The sequence below is a fragment of the Solea solea genome, chromosome 15, assembly GCF_958295425.1.
Source record: "Solea solea chromosome 15, fSolSol10.1, whole genome shotgun sequence".
NCBI classification, from domain to species: Eukaryota; Metazoa; Chordata; class Actinopteri; order Pleuronectiformes; family Soleidae; genus Solea; species Solea solea.
The window spans coordinates 25,408,366-25,426,082 of record NC_081148.1 but is presented as its reverse complement, the minus strand read 5'-3'; the positions used below and the strand labels follow the sequence as shown (position 1 = coordinate 25,426,082).

The 17,717-nt window shown below is 41.6% G+C and overlaps 1 protein-coding gene across 1 annotated transcript in view; it reads left to right on the top strand.

The window, feature by feature from the left end:
* Positions 1 to 16,136, top strand: part of lrmda (leucine rich melanocyte differentiation associated) — a 269,062-nt gene extending 252,926 nt beyond the window's left edge. The window contains exon 7 of the mRNA XM_058651825.1: positions 14,958 to 16,136. Coding sequence (XP_058507808.1) covers positions 14,958 to 15,037 — 80 coding nt within the window. The 3' untranslated portion in view covers positions 15,038 to 16,136. The remainder of the gene's footprint in view (positions 1 to 14,957) is intronic.
* Positions 16,137 to 17,717: the final 1,581 nt, after the last annotated feature.

Genomic DNA, 17,717 nt, shown 5'->3' with positions numbered 1-17,717 from the left:
AAAAACCTCCCTTTTAACAGAAGAAATCTCTGACAGAAACAGACTCAAAGATATGCAGCATCTGCCAAGACAGGTTGTGGTGTAAGGAAAAAATGGGGGACAGAGGAGAGGACAGTGCGGGAGGTGAGGTATTATATTGTATATTGTGTCAGGTTATAAGTTTAGACAAGACACGTCTGAATCAGTGATGACATGTTTATTGTACTAAAAAATTATTTGTACAAGCAAAATTATACTGATATCAATTTGATATTCAATAATTGTGAGGATATGAATGAAAATATTAATAAAAATAGCTATAATAAGTCATATTTATGCACTAAAATATCAATAAAAATGTTGCCTAATGTTATGTATCCTACCGCCAGTGGTGTTGAAGACACTTCCCATGATTCCACGCTGCTGAATGACGTCATCAAACATGGTCTTTTGTTATTGTCTTGACTGAGAGACGTCTAATTTAAAGTGAGGAACAGTTGTGTGTGTGTGTGGTTTAGTGAGAGCAGGAGGGAACGACCTGTCACACCAACACTTACACTCGTTACTGACTCACTGACTTTTGGAGACATTGTCAGGTTCCTGGTGTGAGGAAGGAAAGACGGGGGACGACTGTGTCTCTGTGATGTGTTTACGTCCACGTGTAAAAAAACTCCCGACAGCACTTTTCTCTGCGCGTCTCTCTTGTGATTGTGATGCTAATCGTCACTGACAGGTAGCGAGGTGCCACTCTGTCCATCGGTGCGTGAAGTCTGTGCAGTTGAGTTTAGTTAACGTGGCACTTAGCGACTGACATTGAGAGAGACAATAAAACAAAAAAACAACACTGTCATTGTCATGTCATTTATCTTTGCCGAACAATTTCCAAATTGTTGCTCTCTGAATGCGTCGCTGAGCGCCACAAGCCTGTTTCAGGGTCCTCTAAAGATAAACATTTGAAACCCGGAGATCACAAGAAATACTTTTATTTGATCAAGAGAAATGTTTTATGTAATACCAGCGATAATTTGTACATTTTGTCTCAGCTAAGAATGCTAACTGTAGCTTCAGAAGCAGCCATAGAAAAAGGAAGAAGCCACTTTTAGGCACATGGGTACAAAAACAATTGGGATTCTGGTATGTATCGTGTAGCTAACAATCGCTAATGTGTTTGCATCCATGTTTTTTTTCCGACAACTAGAATGTCTTGGTTGAAGCTGGAAGTGAGTTCTCTGAAGCTCCGATGTAAATGGAATGCTAACTGTAACTCCAGATGGAGCCTTAGAAAGTAGCCACATATCTGCCCATGGGTACAAACAACATCGAGTTTCTGGTATCGGGTAGCTAACAATCGCTAACCCAGGATACGTTTGCATCCATGTTTTTTTTTCCACCTTCTCAACTTTAACGCAATAAACTCGAGGTTGAAGTCACTCCAACTCCAAATTCCAAGTTCCGATGTAAATGGAATGCTAACTGTCGCTTCAGAAGCAGCCGTAGAAACAGGAAATAGCCACGATGTTTGCACCTGGGTACAAAAACAGTCTAAGCTCATCCATTACCACTGTTCCCCTGAAAAATCAAACAACAAATAAAGTAAAAACACAATCACACAGACACGTTTGTAGACGTGTAAATAAATAAATAAATAGATAACGTTGTGTCGGTCCAGGACCACAAGCTCGTTGCTGTGTATCTGTGGTTTGCAGAAAGTCTAACAAATGACCGCGGCGAGTGAGAGTCCGGTCGTCGAGCACCTTCACGCTGATAAAAGCCGCCTCGCTCCTCTTTAGCTCTTTGCTATCTGCTAACAAGCTACTTCCCTTTGAGCGGCTTTATGTGGCTGTAATTGACCTGACAATGGGCTTCATTATGCAGTCCCTTTCATGCTGTTTTGCCTGATAATTATTATTTAATGTGTTCGGATGGAGAGCATCATTAATTCATCCCTTCCTCCAATGTCAAAGAGATGAACAGTGAAGTTATCGCTCGCCGCTGATTAATACTCTGCTCTTTTGTTATTGAATCCTGTCGCGGTGATTAAACCGTCACTGAGTCAGTCACGAGCGCCGCTTATTAACGACGTCATTAACGCAACACAGTCAAACCTCTTAATTGCGATTTTTTTTTTTTCCCTCTTTTTTTTACTACTTTTTTCTTTTCCTTTTCTGTTTCTCACGGAGGTTTGAATCACTTATCTCTGCTTTTTCTTTTAATTAGAAATCCCGGCTGTAATGAAGAACACGATCGATCAGCGTCAGGTCGTGTGTGTGTGTGTGTGTGTGTGTGTGTGTGTGTGTTGATTTGTCATCCACATGTTGAGGATGAAAATGAGCCTCTATGATCACTGGCATCATTAGCACTTTTCATCTGCCCTTAAGGGTAAATGAACCCCAGCACTAAATAATCCACCTGTCATTGTTGTGCTTACACTGCAGCTTTATTTTATTCATTTATTTATTTAGTTATTTACTTTACTCTTCACAAAAGAGTATGAGGGCCTCATGTTTAAGAAAGAAAAAATACATAAAACTGCATGAATTCTGGGAAAAATAAGTCACAATTCTGAGATCAAAGTCAAAATTCTGACAATAGAAAAAAAGTCAGGATCCTGAGATTAAAGTCCGAATTTGGAGAATGAAATCCGAATTTTGAGATTAAAGTCTGAATTCTGAGATCAAAGTCTGAACTCAGAATAGAAAATTCTGAGAATTCTGAGATTAAAGTCCAGAAAGAAATAATAGCATGAATTCTGGGATTAAATGAAAGAATTCTAACTGTATTCTCAGAATTCTAATGCTGTTTTAAAAAAACTGCTCCACACGTCTGTAACACTCTTAATACTCTTGTGTAATTTCTTGTCGTACGAGTCGTCGTGAGTTTCCTGCGGCGTCTGGAGAAAACGCTCTGAGGGGATTTAGGACTTTTAAAAATCACTCTCCTCTTATCTTCACACTCCAGAGCTCCTGTAACCAGTGTTCCCTCTCAGCTCCATGTGGAATAAACGCCTCAGAATTTATTAATTTTTTTTCCCATTACATCCTGCCACCCCCACCCCCCCACACAATGCTAATCTGTTTCCAGTCCAAATATAAGCTCCCCCCCAGAATTCAATTTCCTCCCTCGTCCTCATAAGTTGCTCTCACAAACACTGACAGACATAAATCTGGTTAAATCTGTAAATCACCCTTTAATTAATAAACCCACCCTCATTTTAAAGTGTTTGATTACAGTCATTCTGTGACGTGACGATGACAGAGTGTCGTTATCATGAGTTATTTCTGTGTTTTTTCCATGAAGATTCATTTTGCATCATAAATTAAAAAAATATTGAAAACTATACGTCGTTCCATATCAAAACAAAAGCTTTTATTTTGGAATTCTGGGAAATACCATCAGAAAAAATGTATGAGAGTAACAGTACTTAATTAATTTGCTTTTTGATCCTTATTGTAAATGTAAATCTTTAGTATCTGTGTGGCTTAATTAATTTTTAATTAGTAAAATTGGGGTTCCCAAACACTGAGTCACGACCCACAGATGGGTCACGAGAAACATTTTTGGGGGCCCCCAAAAAATTATCATGATTTTTGTGTATATGTTAAAAAAAAGAAATCATTTGTCATGAATTACCCAAACATCTATTGGAAATGATTTGATTTTCTATTTAAAATGACGAATTACTAAATTATGCAAAAACTTGCTCTTGTCTGGATTGATATTGTGACAGTTTGCCAACTTGCCAAAAAGTAATTAGAAAGTTTGGGAAATACTGTTGTAAAATATATACATATATATCTATACATATATATGTATAGATATATATATATTAGAAATAACAAAATTAGAATCCTATATACAGTTTTAACAACATTTAACTTGTCTAAGAACATGGGCATATTATGTACAGAGTGAAATGTTTCAGGGGGCCCAAATAAATATGTGTCACTGATATTCATGTAAAATTCACAGTTACATGAATTAAGAGACGTAAAATCAGAATTTCCACACGCAAAACATCGGTGGAGCCAAAAACCACAAATCACTACCGTGCACGGCCCATTACGATCTGTGTTTACTTGTGAAAAACTTTAAATCACGTCACACACATCACGATCAGGACACACTGAGTTCCTAACTTTGAGAAAACTTTAAGATTTAACGTTTCCATTGTTTCCTGAAACATTTAACGGCCAAAAAGAAGTCACATAACGAACCTTTAAAAACAAAAATGCATGTTCCGTAGTTCCACAGCAACATAAAACGAGGGTTCCCATCGTTAGAGATCAATTACTGAAGTGATTATAACTCAGAGAAAGTGTGAGCTTAACAAGCCGCCGTGACGACACGTCCGTCCATCACGGACGACAAAGACAGCGGAACGTCAAGAGTTTCCCAAACACGTCTCAGCAGGAAGTCTGACATGTTGTATACTTCCTGTCAGTCAGTCAGCGCTCGGTCTGTCAGCCATTCAAACATCATGTCTCTCTCTCTCTCACACACACACACACACACACACACATGCTAAATCACTGGGGCTGGAAGAATCTCAAAGTGAGGCCAAATAAGTTAATTTGAATATGTTTCACGCGTCACAACAACAGTGTGCAGTTACAAAGTTTATTGTTAAAGGAAATGAAGATGAATGGATGATGGAGTCGGTTGAGTGGTTGTTGGTCTGGATTCAGTGACTCAGTGTGTCTCGGCATTAATCTGCCTGACAGTGTGAGACCTCCCAGAAGATACCGAGGAAACAAGTTGTGGAAAAATCTCAGGATTTTAAACTGAGGTTTAATTATATTATAAAGACAAGAGAAACCCAATGATTTCTACAATAAGGGAGGACGTGGATCGTTAGAGGAGTTAGGGGTCAAGTGATGAGGGGATAGGATGGAGGGATGGAGGGGTTAGGATGGAGTGGTTGGAGTCTAGGGATGAGGGATTAGGATGGAGGGGTTAGGGTCTAGGGATGAGGAATTAGGATGGAGGGGTTAGGGTCTAGGGATGAGGAATTAGGGTCAAGGAATGGAGGGGTTAGGATCAAGCAATGATGGTTAAGGATGGAGGGATTGAAGAGTTAGGGTCGAGGTATGAAGGATGGAGGGATTAGGACCTAGGGATGGAGGGGTTAGGGTTGAGGGAACTAGAGAAGTTTCCATAAAGCCTTATATGAATGAAAGTGAGTTTAAAGGCAGAATTATAACATCAACAACTACAAAAACACTAAACGTTACACACTGTAGCTTTAAATCTTGATGTAAAGCGTCAGAATGTTGTTTTTTTCCTCTCCTCGTTAGAAGACTTCCTCTGCTGTAGGTCTGTTTAATCCTCTCCTTTCCTCCTTCCATCCCTCCCTCCTTCCCTCCCTCCCTCCCTCTCTCTCTGTCTTTTCTCCAGCCTCTGCCTGGGTGAAAAATGGCCCACATTTTCCTGATAGCCTGTGTGGATGTGGAGAGTATAAATGGCTAATGAATTACAGATGAACATTGACGCAAATTAATCTTCCTGATGTCCCAGGGTTATATGGCAGCTATTTAAAAGTTTAATCAATACGCTGAAGTTGAGAACATGCAGGCGCTGCAGTTGTTTGGCCGCAGTAAACAGCCGAGGAGGGGAGCGGGGAAGGCCCGCGCTGGAGGCATGCATCATAATGACAGGTATTTATGTTTAATGGACTAAATATTTTTTATCTGGAGACGGCGAGTGTCACTTTAATTCTCAAAGTTACACGCAGGAGTTTTGTTTGAGACTGAGGGATGGCTGACACTAAAATCTTTACGCTTAATTCATCACAAGTACAAAATACTGAGTCAGGACAGATGTAGGTTACATACAAATACTGCAGAACGTGTTTGTTTACCTTACTTAAGGGAGCAGTAGTACTGTATTCCACTTGGAATTTGATTGAATTGACTCATGATTTGCTGCTTTTCCTCACTGTTAGACAACATTTTCCAACCAGAAACTCAGGTTTTTGTTGCTTTGCAAACCCCACACCCTCTCACACCAAAGTCCATAGAGAAAATCAGTGATTTTAGCTTGCAGGGACAAAGGAGCTGCTGGTCTACTGCTGCCTCGTGTGGTCAGTTTGTGTCACTGAGGTAAATCTGAACAATGGATTTCACACCAATGTCACAAAAAACACATTTGAACTTACTGATGGAGGCAAAAGTTGATTAATACCTCCCCTATGCTGTGATGTTAAATCGGTGATTTTCTCTATGGGGTTTGGTGCTGGAGAGTGAGTGATTACAAAGTGGCAAAAACATTAGTCTTCTTGTTGGAAATGTCTGTTTAATGGCAGGAAAATGCACCATACATATTCTTTAGATATAATAGACTTGATTTGGCTAAAATCTAAAGTCTTTGTGTCCCTGATGGCAGCCATGTTTTGACTGAAGAGCACGGAGGTCTGGTCGTGGAAATGTACCCGTCTGTACCTCGTACAGTCACACTTCAAAACATCTGTACTATCACTTCAAGATAGAAATAAAAGAATCTGGAAACAATATTAAAGACCCTAACTTTAATTTAATCCATTCAGAGTATTCTTTATAGTTTATAACAATCGATCACAGATTGGCTGCGGGAGATTTTTTTTGTGTCCCCCAAAAACTGAAGAATTTTCTTCTTCTACTTTTTAGTTAAGATTTATTTCCATATGTTTTAATTTTGCACACTTTTGCACCTGTTTTGATTTATGCTGTGATTTGGGTCACAACAGTTTGCCTTTTGGTCTATACATAGTATATTTAAATCAGTGTTTCCCAAACCTTTGACCCATTTTTTAAAGATGGCAAACTATTATGACAATATAAATCACGTTAGTAGCAAATTTGTGCATAATTTAGCCAGAACTCATTTTGAATTGTCAAACAAACCATTTCCCAAAAAAATCTCCTGTGACCCATCTGTTGGCCACAAACCAAGTTTTTGGGAATTGTACTACCATTAAACGATTGTCAAATCACGTAATTTGTCACATAATCCCTTTTTCTGATGAATTTACCATACATTTATTGGAAATAATACCCCCCCCCCCCCCCCCAAGAAATATCCTGTGACCCATCTTTGGGTCTCGGCCCAGTGTTTGGGAACCACTGTATTAAACGATCACAGTGAAAGTGTGCGTTTGAAGTCTTGTTTACTGACAATGGCAAATGTGATAAATTATACATTGTTGTTTTTAAAAAAAACAGAATCCTGACAGAACATGATCACACAGTGTGATTTTTACTTAAAAACACAACAGTAAAACAATAGAAAATGAAGTTAAAGTATGAGATCTGAGGTGACAGACTCACATATACAGTATATATAAGCAGAGTGGTTGTTGTGTTGTTTTTGCCTGAAGCAAACGCTGTACTCGTTGTTTTCTCTCTGCTGTTAAGGTTTAGACACACAGTAGGTGGCTGCTTTGACTGATTCACTTGATCCCGGAGAAGGAAAAGTAAATTGTTGATGTTGTTTTATTCAAAGGCAACATTTGGGAAGCATTGGGTTTTTGTTGCCTTTGACTGCCGGAGAACAAAGAGAAGCAGCGCAGCCATTTTTTCACAGTGTTTCTCTCTGTGTTGTGTGTGTTTTTTTTTGTTTTACTGTGGAGAAGCAGCTGCGTGGCGTGTGCTAAATCCACATCTGGACCGAACATGTCCCGCATGAACAATAGCCTTCCGACGCTCGCCGGCATCTGTCGACCAAATCCAGGCCAGGTTTTTTAGTTTTATTATTGATTTTATTGGACATTGGATTGATATTGATATTGACTTTGTCAAATCAGCATGTGCATATTTGATGGAGGGATTAAAAATGGACACACAAGTTCACACAGTGATGATGAACTCTATATGTGTTTCTCTGTATCACAGTTATGATGGGAACTGGGCTTGTAACTGGAAGGTTGCCAATTTGAATCCCTGCCAGGTCAAGGGCTGCATACCCCTGAGCAAAGTACCTAATTTACCACATTGTTTATTGTTAATTGGACTCCCTAATGTGAACCCAGCCACATGGCGGTGCAACGTCCAGTTAACTCCTAGTGCTGGTCCCAAACCCGGATAAATGGAGGCTTGTGTCAGGAAAGGCATCCATCGAGTAACTGTTTGGTCCCTAAAATGTCAGAAAATGTTGATCAGTGTCTCAAACCCTGGAAATTATGATGTTCTCAAGTGTCTTTTAAAATGATTCAGTTTTAATGATTTTCTTTATGTGAAGCAAAGAAACCAGAAAATATTCACATTTAAGAAGTGGAAACATCACAGAAACTGGTTTTAAGTCTTTAAAAAAATGCTCCAACTTATTAATTGAGTATTGAAATAGTTGACGACTCATTTAGTGATCATTTAATCATCGATTAATTGAGTAATTGTTTCAGCACTAATGTCCATTGTTCATTGCTGCTGTTCATTGTAAAATGCAGCTCCAATTTCCCCTGTAAGAAGTCTGATATGGACAAATTTACAATAGAATTTTATAATTATTATTATCTAAGTTTTATTTATTTATTTAAGTATGAATAAGTTTTTCATAGTAAAAAAAAAAAAAGAAACCAGATAAATCCAAACATTACCAAACCACATTGATGACCACTCAAGCTGCTTTGCACGATACTTTTGCCATGCACTCATTCACTCATCCATTCATAAAGCGCATATGCAGTACTGTATGTGGGGGCCAGGAATCTAATTCACAACCTATGGCTTGAAAGACGACCCGCTCCACCACTGATCCACCATATAATATGTTTTTAAACAACACACGTAAAATGAAGACTGAGCAAACATTCACACTGTCTTGGAAAAGATGTGTTAAATTTGTGATTTGGGTCACGATAGTTTTCCATCTTTAAAAAGTTGGTGCCCCTTTAGAAAGTTTTTAGTTACGTTTGAAGAAGTGTTAAACTAAGCAGCTCCATTTCTCTTTTTCATGCCACTGAGTGTCAACCTGCTCACCTCCTCTCTGTGGACTTATTCACAGTCCACTCTTAGTTTATGGGACATGGTTTGGGGACATGGAGGTGGTGGAGTTGGTAGCTCCACTTCATGACGTTGGGTTGAACTGATAAAAGGACACAAGGAGATGGATCGTGTCCACAATAATAGGCCCGGCTTACAGCAGCCTGAGCCCCAAGCTCATAAGTCTCTCTCAAAGTGACTCTTATGGACGCCTGCCCTGTCTCACTCACACACACACACACACACACACACAGTGTGATATCAGGCCTCAGAGATACGATAATACAGAAAGTGTAATTGTCTTGTTAATTGGCTTTTTCTCATTTCACTTTTTTTCCTCTACGTGGATCGGATCAGTGATGGAAACGTTGGTTAAATGTTCCAAAGTAGAGTGTATATTATATATATATATATATATATATATATACATCTATATATACATATATGTATAAATTTACCAATTTGAGTACATAAAGAGTGTAGAGGACAACGAGAGGGGAGGAGAGATGTGAGGAGGAGACAAGAAGAGAAAGTGGGAGTGGAGGATTCTTGCCGAGAATAGATAACCTTGATGTTAAAAGCTACATCCGTCGGATGTGTCTCTCTGTGACATATTGATGGCCCTTGAAAAGAGTCAAGCTGATTGTATGCAGGGAGCAATCATTAAACCCTGTGTGTGTGTGTGTGTGTGCGTGTGTGTGTCTGATTAAATGAGATTTGCGCTGTGTGAGTTCATATGGTAGAGTTCATATGGTAAACAATCTGTACACTCTGACAGAAGCTCCGCACACATAAAGTTCATATGCAAAAATGTTTTATTCAAAGTTCAGAACTATAGCGTGAAGAGTTTAGTGTTTAGTTTCAAACAACTCAGATTTGTCACTTAACATCAGTGAGTTCTTGGAAGTTTGCTGTTAAACTAAAGTACTTCATGTGAGTATATTTTGGTTACAGTAACATCACGGTAACAGTATTGTAAAAAGTAGGGTTATGATTTTGCAACAGGGTAATATTACAGTAATATCACTGGAAAAATGTATGTGATGGTATTACTTTGATGGTAGCATATAAAAATTCATCTTAAATATTCTCAGTCTCTAAAAGTCGTGTTTTTAGGTACAATCTGATCTTGGTCTTAGTGCTTAAATGTCTCTGGTCTTGGTTTTGTCTCAGTCTCTAAAAGTCTATGTATCAAGTACAATGTGATCTTAGTCTTGACTTGGGTCTCAAAAAGTCCTTCTTCTCGGGTAACTCTGGTCTTGGTTTTGACTTGGTCATAGTCTCTACATGTCTTGTTCTCAGGTACTCTGGACGTGGTTTGTACTTGTAGTCTTGTTCTTGGGTCCATGCTGGTCTTGGGTTTGACTTGGTCTGAGTATCTAAAGGTCTAGGTACAATGTCATCTTGGTCTTGACTTTGGTCCTGAAAAGTCTCCTTCTTGGGTAACTCTGGTCTTGGTTTGGGATGTTTCAGTCTCTAAAAGTCTTGTTTCCGGGCACCATCAGATCTTGGTCTTGCCTTGGCCTCGTCTCTCTAAGTTGTCTTGGTCTGTCTTGGTTCTGACTTGGTCTCAGTCTCTAAAAGTCTAGTTCTTCGGTACAATCTGATCTTTGGTCTTGACTGGGTCTTATTACTAAAAGTCTCCTGGGTAACTCTGGTCTTGGGCTTGACCTGGTTTTACGATCTAAAAGTCTTGTTTTCAGGCACAGTCTGATCTTGGTCTTGACCTTGTACCTTGTCTTATTCTCCAAAAGTCTTCTTCTCAGGTACACTCTGGTCTTAGTTGTGACTTGGTCTCAATCTCTAAAAGCCTTGTTCAAGGGTACAATCTGATCTTGCGCTTGACTTGGTCTTAGTCCGTAAAAGTCTTCTTGTTGGGTACACTCTGGTCTTTGTTTTAACTCGGTCTCAATTTATAAAAGGCTTGTTCTGGGCCACACTTTGGTCCTGGTCTGGACTTGTTTTCAGTCTCTAAAAGTCTTGTTTCCAGGCACAGTCGGTCTTAATCTTCCAAAAGTCTTGTTTTCAAGTAGACTCTTGTCTTGGTTTTGACTTGGTCTCAGCCTCTAAAAGTCCTGTACATGTTCTTAGTTACAGTCTGACCTTGGTCTTGTCCGTGTGTCCCCCACTGCAGAACTTCTCCCCACCTCTGCGAGGCTTTCTCCAGCTGCTTTACTGACTTTAAGTACAGTGGCAGAATTGGCCCATCGAGCTCCCGTAGCGAGGACACATTCTCCGGGTAATAAGCTCTGAATCTACGAGTCAGTCAGACTCCGAGAGGAAGGTACAGACTCCAGCCCTTTAATTTAGACAAAGGGGTTTAGCTTCTCGGCTTAAAATACAAACAAGGTTTGTGGGTGACATGTGCAGAACAAAGGCCTGATTGTTCCTCCACCAGGACATGATGGAAGCATTAGCCTCCACTTCACTTCATTCATCTGTCACTTTAATGGCTGCTCCCACTGTTCTCGCTGTGCTGTGTTTGTGGGCTTGAGATCAGAGTATGCACAGGTTTGTGAGAGTGTGGTGTTTTACATCCGTGGCTCAGGATACACTGAGGATACTGGGGGGTTTTTTGTTGGCACTGTACCACTTGTTATTAAGTATCAGTTCATCAGGCGGAAACCCCACAGGTGTGAGCGTCGCCCTCGGAGCGAGTTATGTAAGACGGAGTCTGGCTTCGCTATTCCTTGCTCCGGCTGCGGCAGCCGCCCCATCGTTCTCCCGGTTCCTCTCGTAATAATGTCGGGCTCTCACTGTGAGGGGGAAGGCGGCGGACTGGAGTGTGTTTATGCATAAAACACACTGCTTAATGTGATTGTGAAATGTGGCCACGGAGCCCGGGCGAGGGTTTACGCGTAAAATTAAGAGACACATTCATGCACTCCTTCTGCCCCAGGGAAACAGGCCTCGTTCCTGCTCTGTGTTTTACGATATCTCTTCATTTACTCCTCCTCTGTTCCTGTTTCCTTTTATTTTCCTAACAGTTGCTTTCAGACATGTAGAGTTGTGCAGACTTTCTCTGGGGATTTGCCAGAGTGTCGACTCTACACTGTCTGCCATCACTTCATTAAACCCATGGTTGCAAGATAGAAACTGTAATCTACTCATTGCAATAACTTTAAGTTGTAGTACTGCTGATATTTACTGTACATCAACTTAAACCCGTTAATTTATGTATGAATGTTGGTGCCGAGTTGAGATGCAGCAGTAAATCTAGGAGTAGGACCATTAATTCTGGTCACACTTGGCCTCCAGAGGGCGCAAAAATAACTCAATTTGATTAGAAGTCTATGGAAAAATTCGCTTCTCACTTGAACTTTTACATTTGTGTGTAACTGACAGGTGGTATTGTCCAATTGGGGCCTGGTTGAAGGTGACGTCTGGTGACCTCCAGAACCTCCAAAAACTGACTTGGTGCCAGTCCAATCTTAGAGGTTTTAGAACCTGGGTGGATTTTTCTACCGGCCAAATTAAAGATTAAGGAAGAGAGAAACAGTTGGCCTCCAGGGGGCGACTCCACTGGTTGCAAAAATAACTCAGTTTCAATGGAAGTCAATGAAAAAATGTGCTTTTCCCTTGAATTTACACAGTAGAACATCTTCCCTAAGAAGTTTATGGTCTCATTGGCCAATGTCAGGTTTCCTTCAGTACAGCCTGATGTACTTTTTGTTCATTTAGAGGAAAAGAGCTAATAAAGTGTAGATGACACTTGGTATCGTCCATGTTGGAGGTGACGTCTGTGAACGTCCAGAACTAGAGCCGATTTCTCTACTAGAAAACTGTGTCGTCATTTCTTGTCCACATGCAGATTTGTCCCTCATCACACCACTTAAACTTGCTGTGGAATAACAGTTTACCGTCTATTCACCATGACCGTACGTTCAATTTTCATTTCATTAATGAGGTGCCGGTGTTTGTGGTTCAGTTTGTGCAGCGCAGTCACGGTCTCACATTGTCCACAGCATCCTGATTGGTGTTGGTCGAGTCACAGATCTCGATCCGTCTCCTCCGTCCCCACAGGCGAGCGACGAGCTCAGCGGAGTGTGAAGGTTTCTTTTTTTTTTTTTAAAGGTGAAGTTCCTTCATCTGTGAAGGTGATCTCTGAAAGGCTTTGGTTGCCACCGACAAATATATCCCCTCCAGGTAATGTCTCACAGGAACCTTGGTCCTGGTGGTGTCTCAATGCTCCTAGAGAGAGAGAGAGAGAGACAGAGAGGGAGAGAGAGTTTCTCCCCGGGTGAGCTGTGAATATGTGAGAGGCCGCGGCTGTGGCACCCATGTGATCAGAGCCACTCTTGAGTCCTGTGGTGTCGAGCCCAGTCTCCAGCCGTGGCACCTATGTCCTCGGGCAAATCACGGCAGCTGGAATTCATCCCTCCCCTCGCTGTCAGCGACACACACACACACACACACACTTGTACGTACTGTTATGTATGTTACCCCCTGCACACACACACCGGAGGAACAGGCAGGCACGGAGCTGCTGGTCCCCACGGATTTTATCGGAGATGACAGCTCCTCACACTTCAGTGTTTGGATCACCTCAAGTAGCTGGGCTGTGAGGGGGGGAAATGAGCACTGCTCCACTACAAAGTCCAGATTTAGATTGACTGAGCTTGTCCTCGGGCCTGTGGCTGCTGCTGCTGCTGCTGCTGCTGCTGCTGCTGCTGCTGATGATGCTGATGCTGCTGATGCTGCTCCGCCTGACAGAACACCCACTACTGCTGCGAGGGACTGGCTTGTGTGTGTGTGTGTGTGTGTGCGTGTGACTTCTTTGAAGAGTCAGAGAGAGTGGGGTAAAGAGAGCGATGTGTCAGGTTTGGTTAGAATTGAGGCTGGCATCAGAATATGCTTGGCACTAATATGGCACCAGTATCTCTGTCCCCGTCTCTGCTTTCTGTCACTTAGTTGCCACTCGCTCTCCGCCCTTGACAATGTCTCTTTGGATTATGAGATTGGACTTAGCGCCCGGGAGCATCCCTCATCCCCTCGCTGACACCCGCCTCTCCCATAAGTCTCTCCCCTCCTTCTCCTTCTCCTTCTCCTTCTCTCCCCTCTCCTTCTCACATAATGCACTTGATGCCTATTTTAAAAAGCCCTGGTGAAAAGCTGTGTCTGTTCCTGTCGTCACGGGATCACTGACAGCACTGATGCCACTTGGCCTTGCCTCATTTGGCGAGAGGTGACAACACCTCCTCGCCACCGCGGCCCGCGACACACTCGTCAGGTGGCAGCAGGGAGCACTGCTGTGACATCATCAGAGACACGAGGGTGGACAGACCTGTGGACAGAGCTGTGGACAGAGCTGTGGACAGACCTGTGGACAGACCTGTGGACAGAGCTGTGGACAGACCTGTGGACAGACATACAACTGAAGCACCTTTCATTACAGTCGGCCATCTTAGATTGAGACTATTATTCATACGTTCGTCAACAAATCAGCCCAGTTTATAAATAACATCCACAGTCAACAGGTCATGTGACAGCATTCAAACCTGTCATGTGACTCACTGAGGACACTCTTTAACACTCACGTTATATGAGTGTGTGTGTGTGTGTGTGTGTGTGTGTGTATGTACTGTATGTGTGTGTGTGTGTGTGTGTGTATGTGCGTGTGTATGTACTGTATGTGTGTGTGTGTGTGTGTGTGTGTGTCTGAGCTTGTTACAGTCAGGACTTTTTGCCCTGAGACCTCTTTGGTCTTTCTGTGGAACAAGATGTTCTTCTTCACCTCGTTCCCCAGAATCATTAACCTCTACTCCACGAACACACACACACACACACACACACACACATACACACACACACACACACACACACACACCTCATGACTCCTGTCATTTCAATAAAAAACAAACAAAGTGTTTATGTTCTCACTAAAAAAGCATCTTGTCTGTTTGTCGTCGTGTCTTCAATACGGCTAATGACGCACTATCTATAGTTAGCATAAGTCAATCGTCACCTTTGACCTTCATGTCACGTGACTTTCTCTCTTCTCTTTCTTTTTCTCTAAATGTTTTTCAGGAGCTTTCTCCAAGTGTTGTTACGTTTACTACGGCAAACACTCAGAGGGAAACAGGTTCATCCGAAACGACCAACTGTGACGTGACGCCGCTCGAAGCTAAAGAGGGAAAAAACCAAAGGAAGACGATCTAAGCAATCATGCGTATTTATTACAGGGCAGTTGTTTTTAAATCACACACTTTTTTTAAATCACAAGTCTAAATGCACTGGAAAATAACAACGGAAACTTTGGCAGAATGTTATGAATGTTATGTACGATGAATGTGTTTTGTTTTGTTTTTTTCCAAAGATCGTAAAGTTAGCAAAGCTTCTGCTTCGACCTTAGCGCCAGGCTGCGTGCATTATACTTTGTTTTCATTTAAATACAACGCAAAAATCCTGCTGCAGACGCAGACGCCCGACATTTTCAGGCCAATATAGACGTTAAACCAAATCCGTGACACACAATTTGTTCAGAACTCAGAATTTCCACCAGTATTTGTTCCACAGTAAATCAGTCGTGCACATCATAGTGTTTCATTTTAACACTAAAAATGTTGCTACGATGTTTGTGTGTACGAAATACCGTGTAGTTATCGTTGTTGTTGTTAGCGATCGGTGTTGTTAACAACAACTATTTTGTGACGTCATCAGAAATTTAGTAGTCATAGTAGAGTCACTTATCCTGCATACACACACCAGATTTTGTTCGAATCCGATATGTTTTGACAGAGATACGTCGTTGTTTTTTACAGTTTTGCCCATTATAAAAGAATGGGGTTTCTTGAAAGTTTGATAGTATTTTGTAACGTCATCAGTGAGTACATTCTTACCAAAATTTAGTGGGAACATTCTTGGGTGATCACCTAGCCTTCACAAAAAAATCAGATTGCTCTGTCAAAAACTGTACGTCTTTGAATTTAATCACCACAATAAGCACAAGAAGTGAGTGACATGTCAGGAAATAGTGGATTTGATTGTTGTGTTTTAATCTCAGCTGTGATTGAAGGTGTCTGTGTTTGGTCAGTTGGTTCTTCATGTCTGCAGGATGTGTTTTCATTGTCTTTTAATGTCATAAACATTCCAAATTGTCCAGCTTTAATGAAGAACAGAGTATTGCATCATTTCTTGTTACTTGTGCCACTGCAACTGAAATGTCCATTTCAATTTTAGCATTAAATAAATTCAAATAGTTCCCTGTCCAGTCCCTTTGTATTTACACATTTAATTTTTTTTTTTTATCACTATTAAGGGATATTTTGTATTTATTTGTGGTTGTATGAGGTAATGACACATACATTTACTGTATTATAAATAATAATGTTATGTATAATTGTTTGTTTTTAACAAATTATACCAAGTGTTTGCTGATTTAACTTCTACACCAAACCCCATTGAGAAAATCATTGTTTTAAGCTCACAGTAACACAGGAGCTGCTGCTCTTGTGCTGCCTTGCTTGGTAAATTTCTGCCACTTATTTATATCAGATCAAAAAAATGTTATTGCAGAAGTCACAAAATAACACATTTAAATTGATCGGTGGAGGCAGCAGTGGATCAAACACTCCTGTGCACTGTGATGTAAAATCATTGATTTTCTCTATGGAGTTTGGTGTGGGAGATTGAGCGGTTCACAAAGTAGCACAACATTCAAATGTCTTTGTCTAATGATGAGATAAAGTGCTAAACATATTATTCTGCCGACATGGAGGTGTAAACAAACGGAGTCATGTGACGTCTGGAGCTCCAGAAAGGTTTGGTTTTAATCCAGAAGAAGCCAGAGTCAAACTTTTTGTTTTTGTCCTTCATTCAAACTCAAAGTAAAATTAATGATAAAATGTAATAAAATTGAGTTAAATTGTGCTGAGTAATTTTTGACCCAGAATAAACACATTCACACTGGTTTAAAATCCCAGTTTAAACCTGGGATTAAACTGGTTTTTACAGCCGTGGTAATGGTGTGTGTGTGTGTGTGTGTGTGAGTGCGTGTGTGTGTGACACTGTTTCCTACAGTGACTGTGTGACCGACCATATTTGGGCTGACATGCCTGTTCAGGAGCCCGGTCACTGGCTCCGGCGTTTCAAAATGACAAGGTTTATTTGTCTGTGTTTTGATATGCTCAGAGGAAACTGGAGCTGACAGCCGGAGGAGGCAGGAAGAGAGGAACCAAAACAACTACTCACCCTTCCCTCTCCTCTCCTCTCCCCTCCCCTCCCCTTCCTCTCCCCCTCCTCTACGACACAAAATGTCATCCTTCCCCTGGCTGCGGCGCGCGCCCAGCCATCCTGCTGAAAAGAGCAGACATTTAAAACTTTGTGACATGTGTCACGGGCGCTGCCATTGAGCCGCAGCCGCTGACGGAGCCGGGGATTGACAGGCCCTGAGCCACCGGAGCCACCGCCGCCGCAGCCACCGCGCCGCCGCCACCGGAGCTCGGCTGCGGGACACAGAGCGAGTTTGGTGCGTGTCACTTCCCATCCATGTCAGCGACGCACCCGAGCCGCCGCAGCCGACACAGAGTGCATTATGGGACGGGCGTGAGAGAGAGAGAGAGAGAGACACAGTGGGATGACATATAGTTGACATGCAGGTGGAGGGAGGGACGGAGCGGAGGTGTGTGGGGGGGGTGAATGGACAGTGGATTAAATGATGAAGGGATGATGAGAAGCTCCACCTGTAGGCGTTGACCTTTGACCCTCGTCTCTGTGAACTGATGCTGCTGCGTCTTCAGGAACTTCCTGACTGAACAAATGGCAGAAAGACTTCATCAGTGACATTCT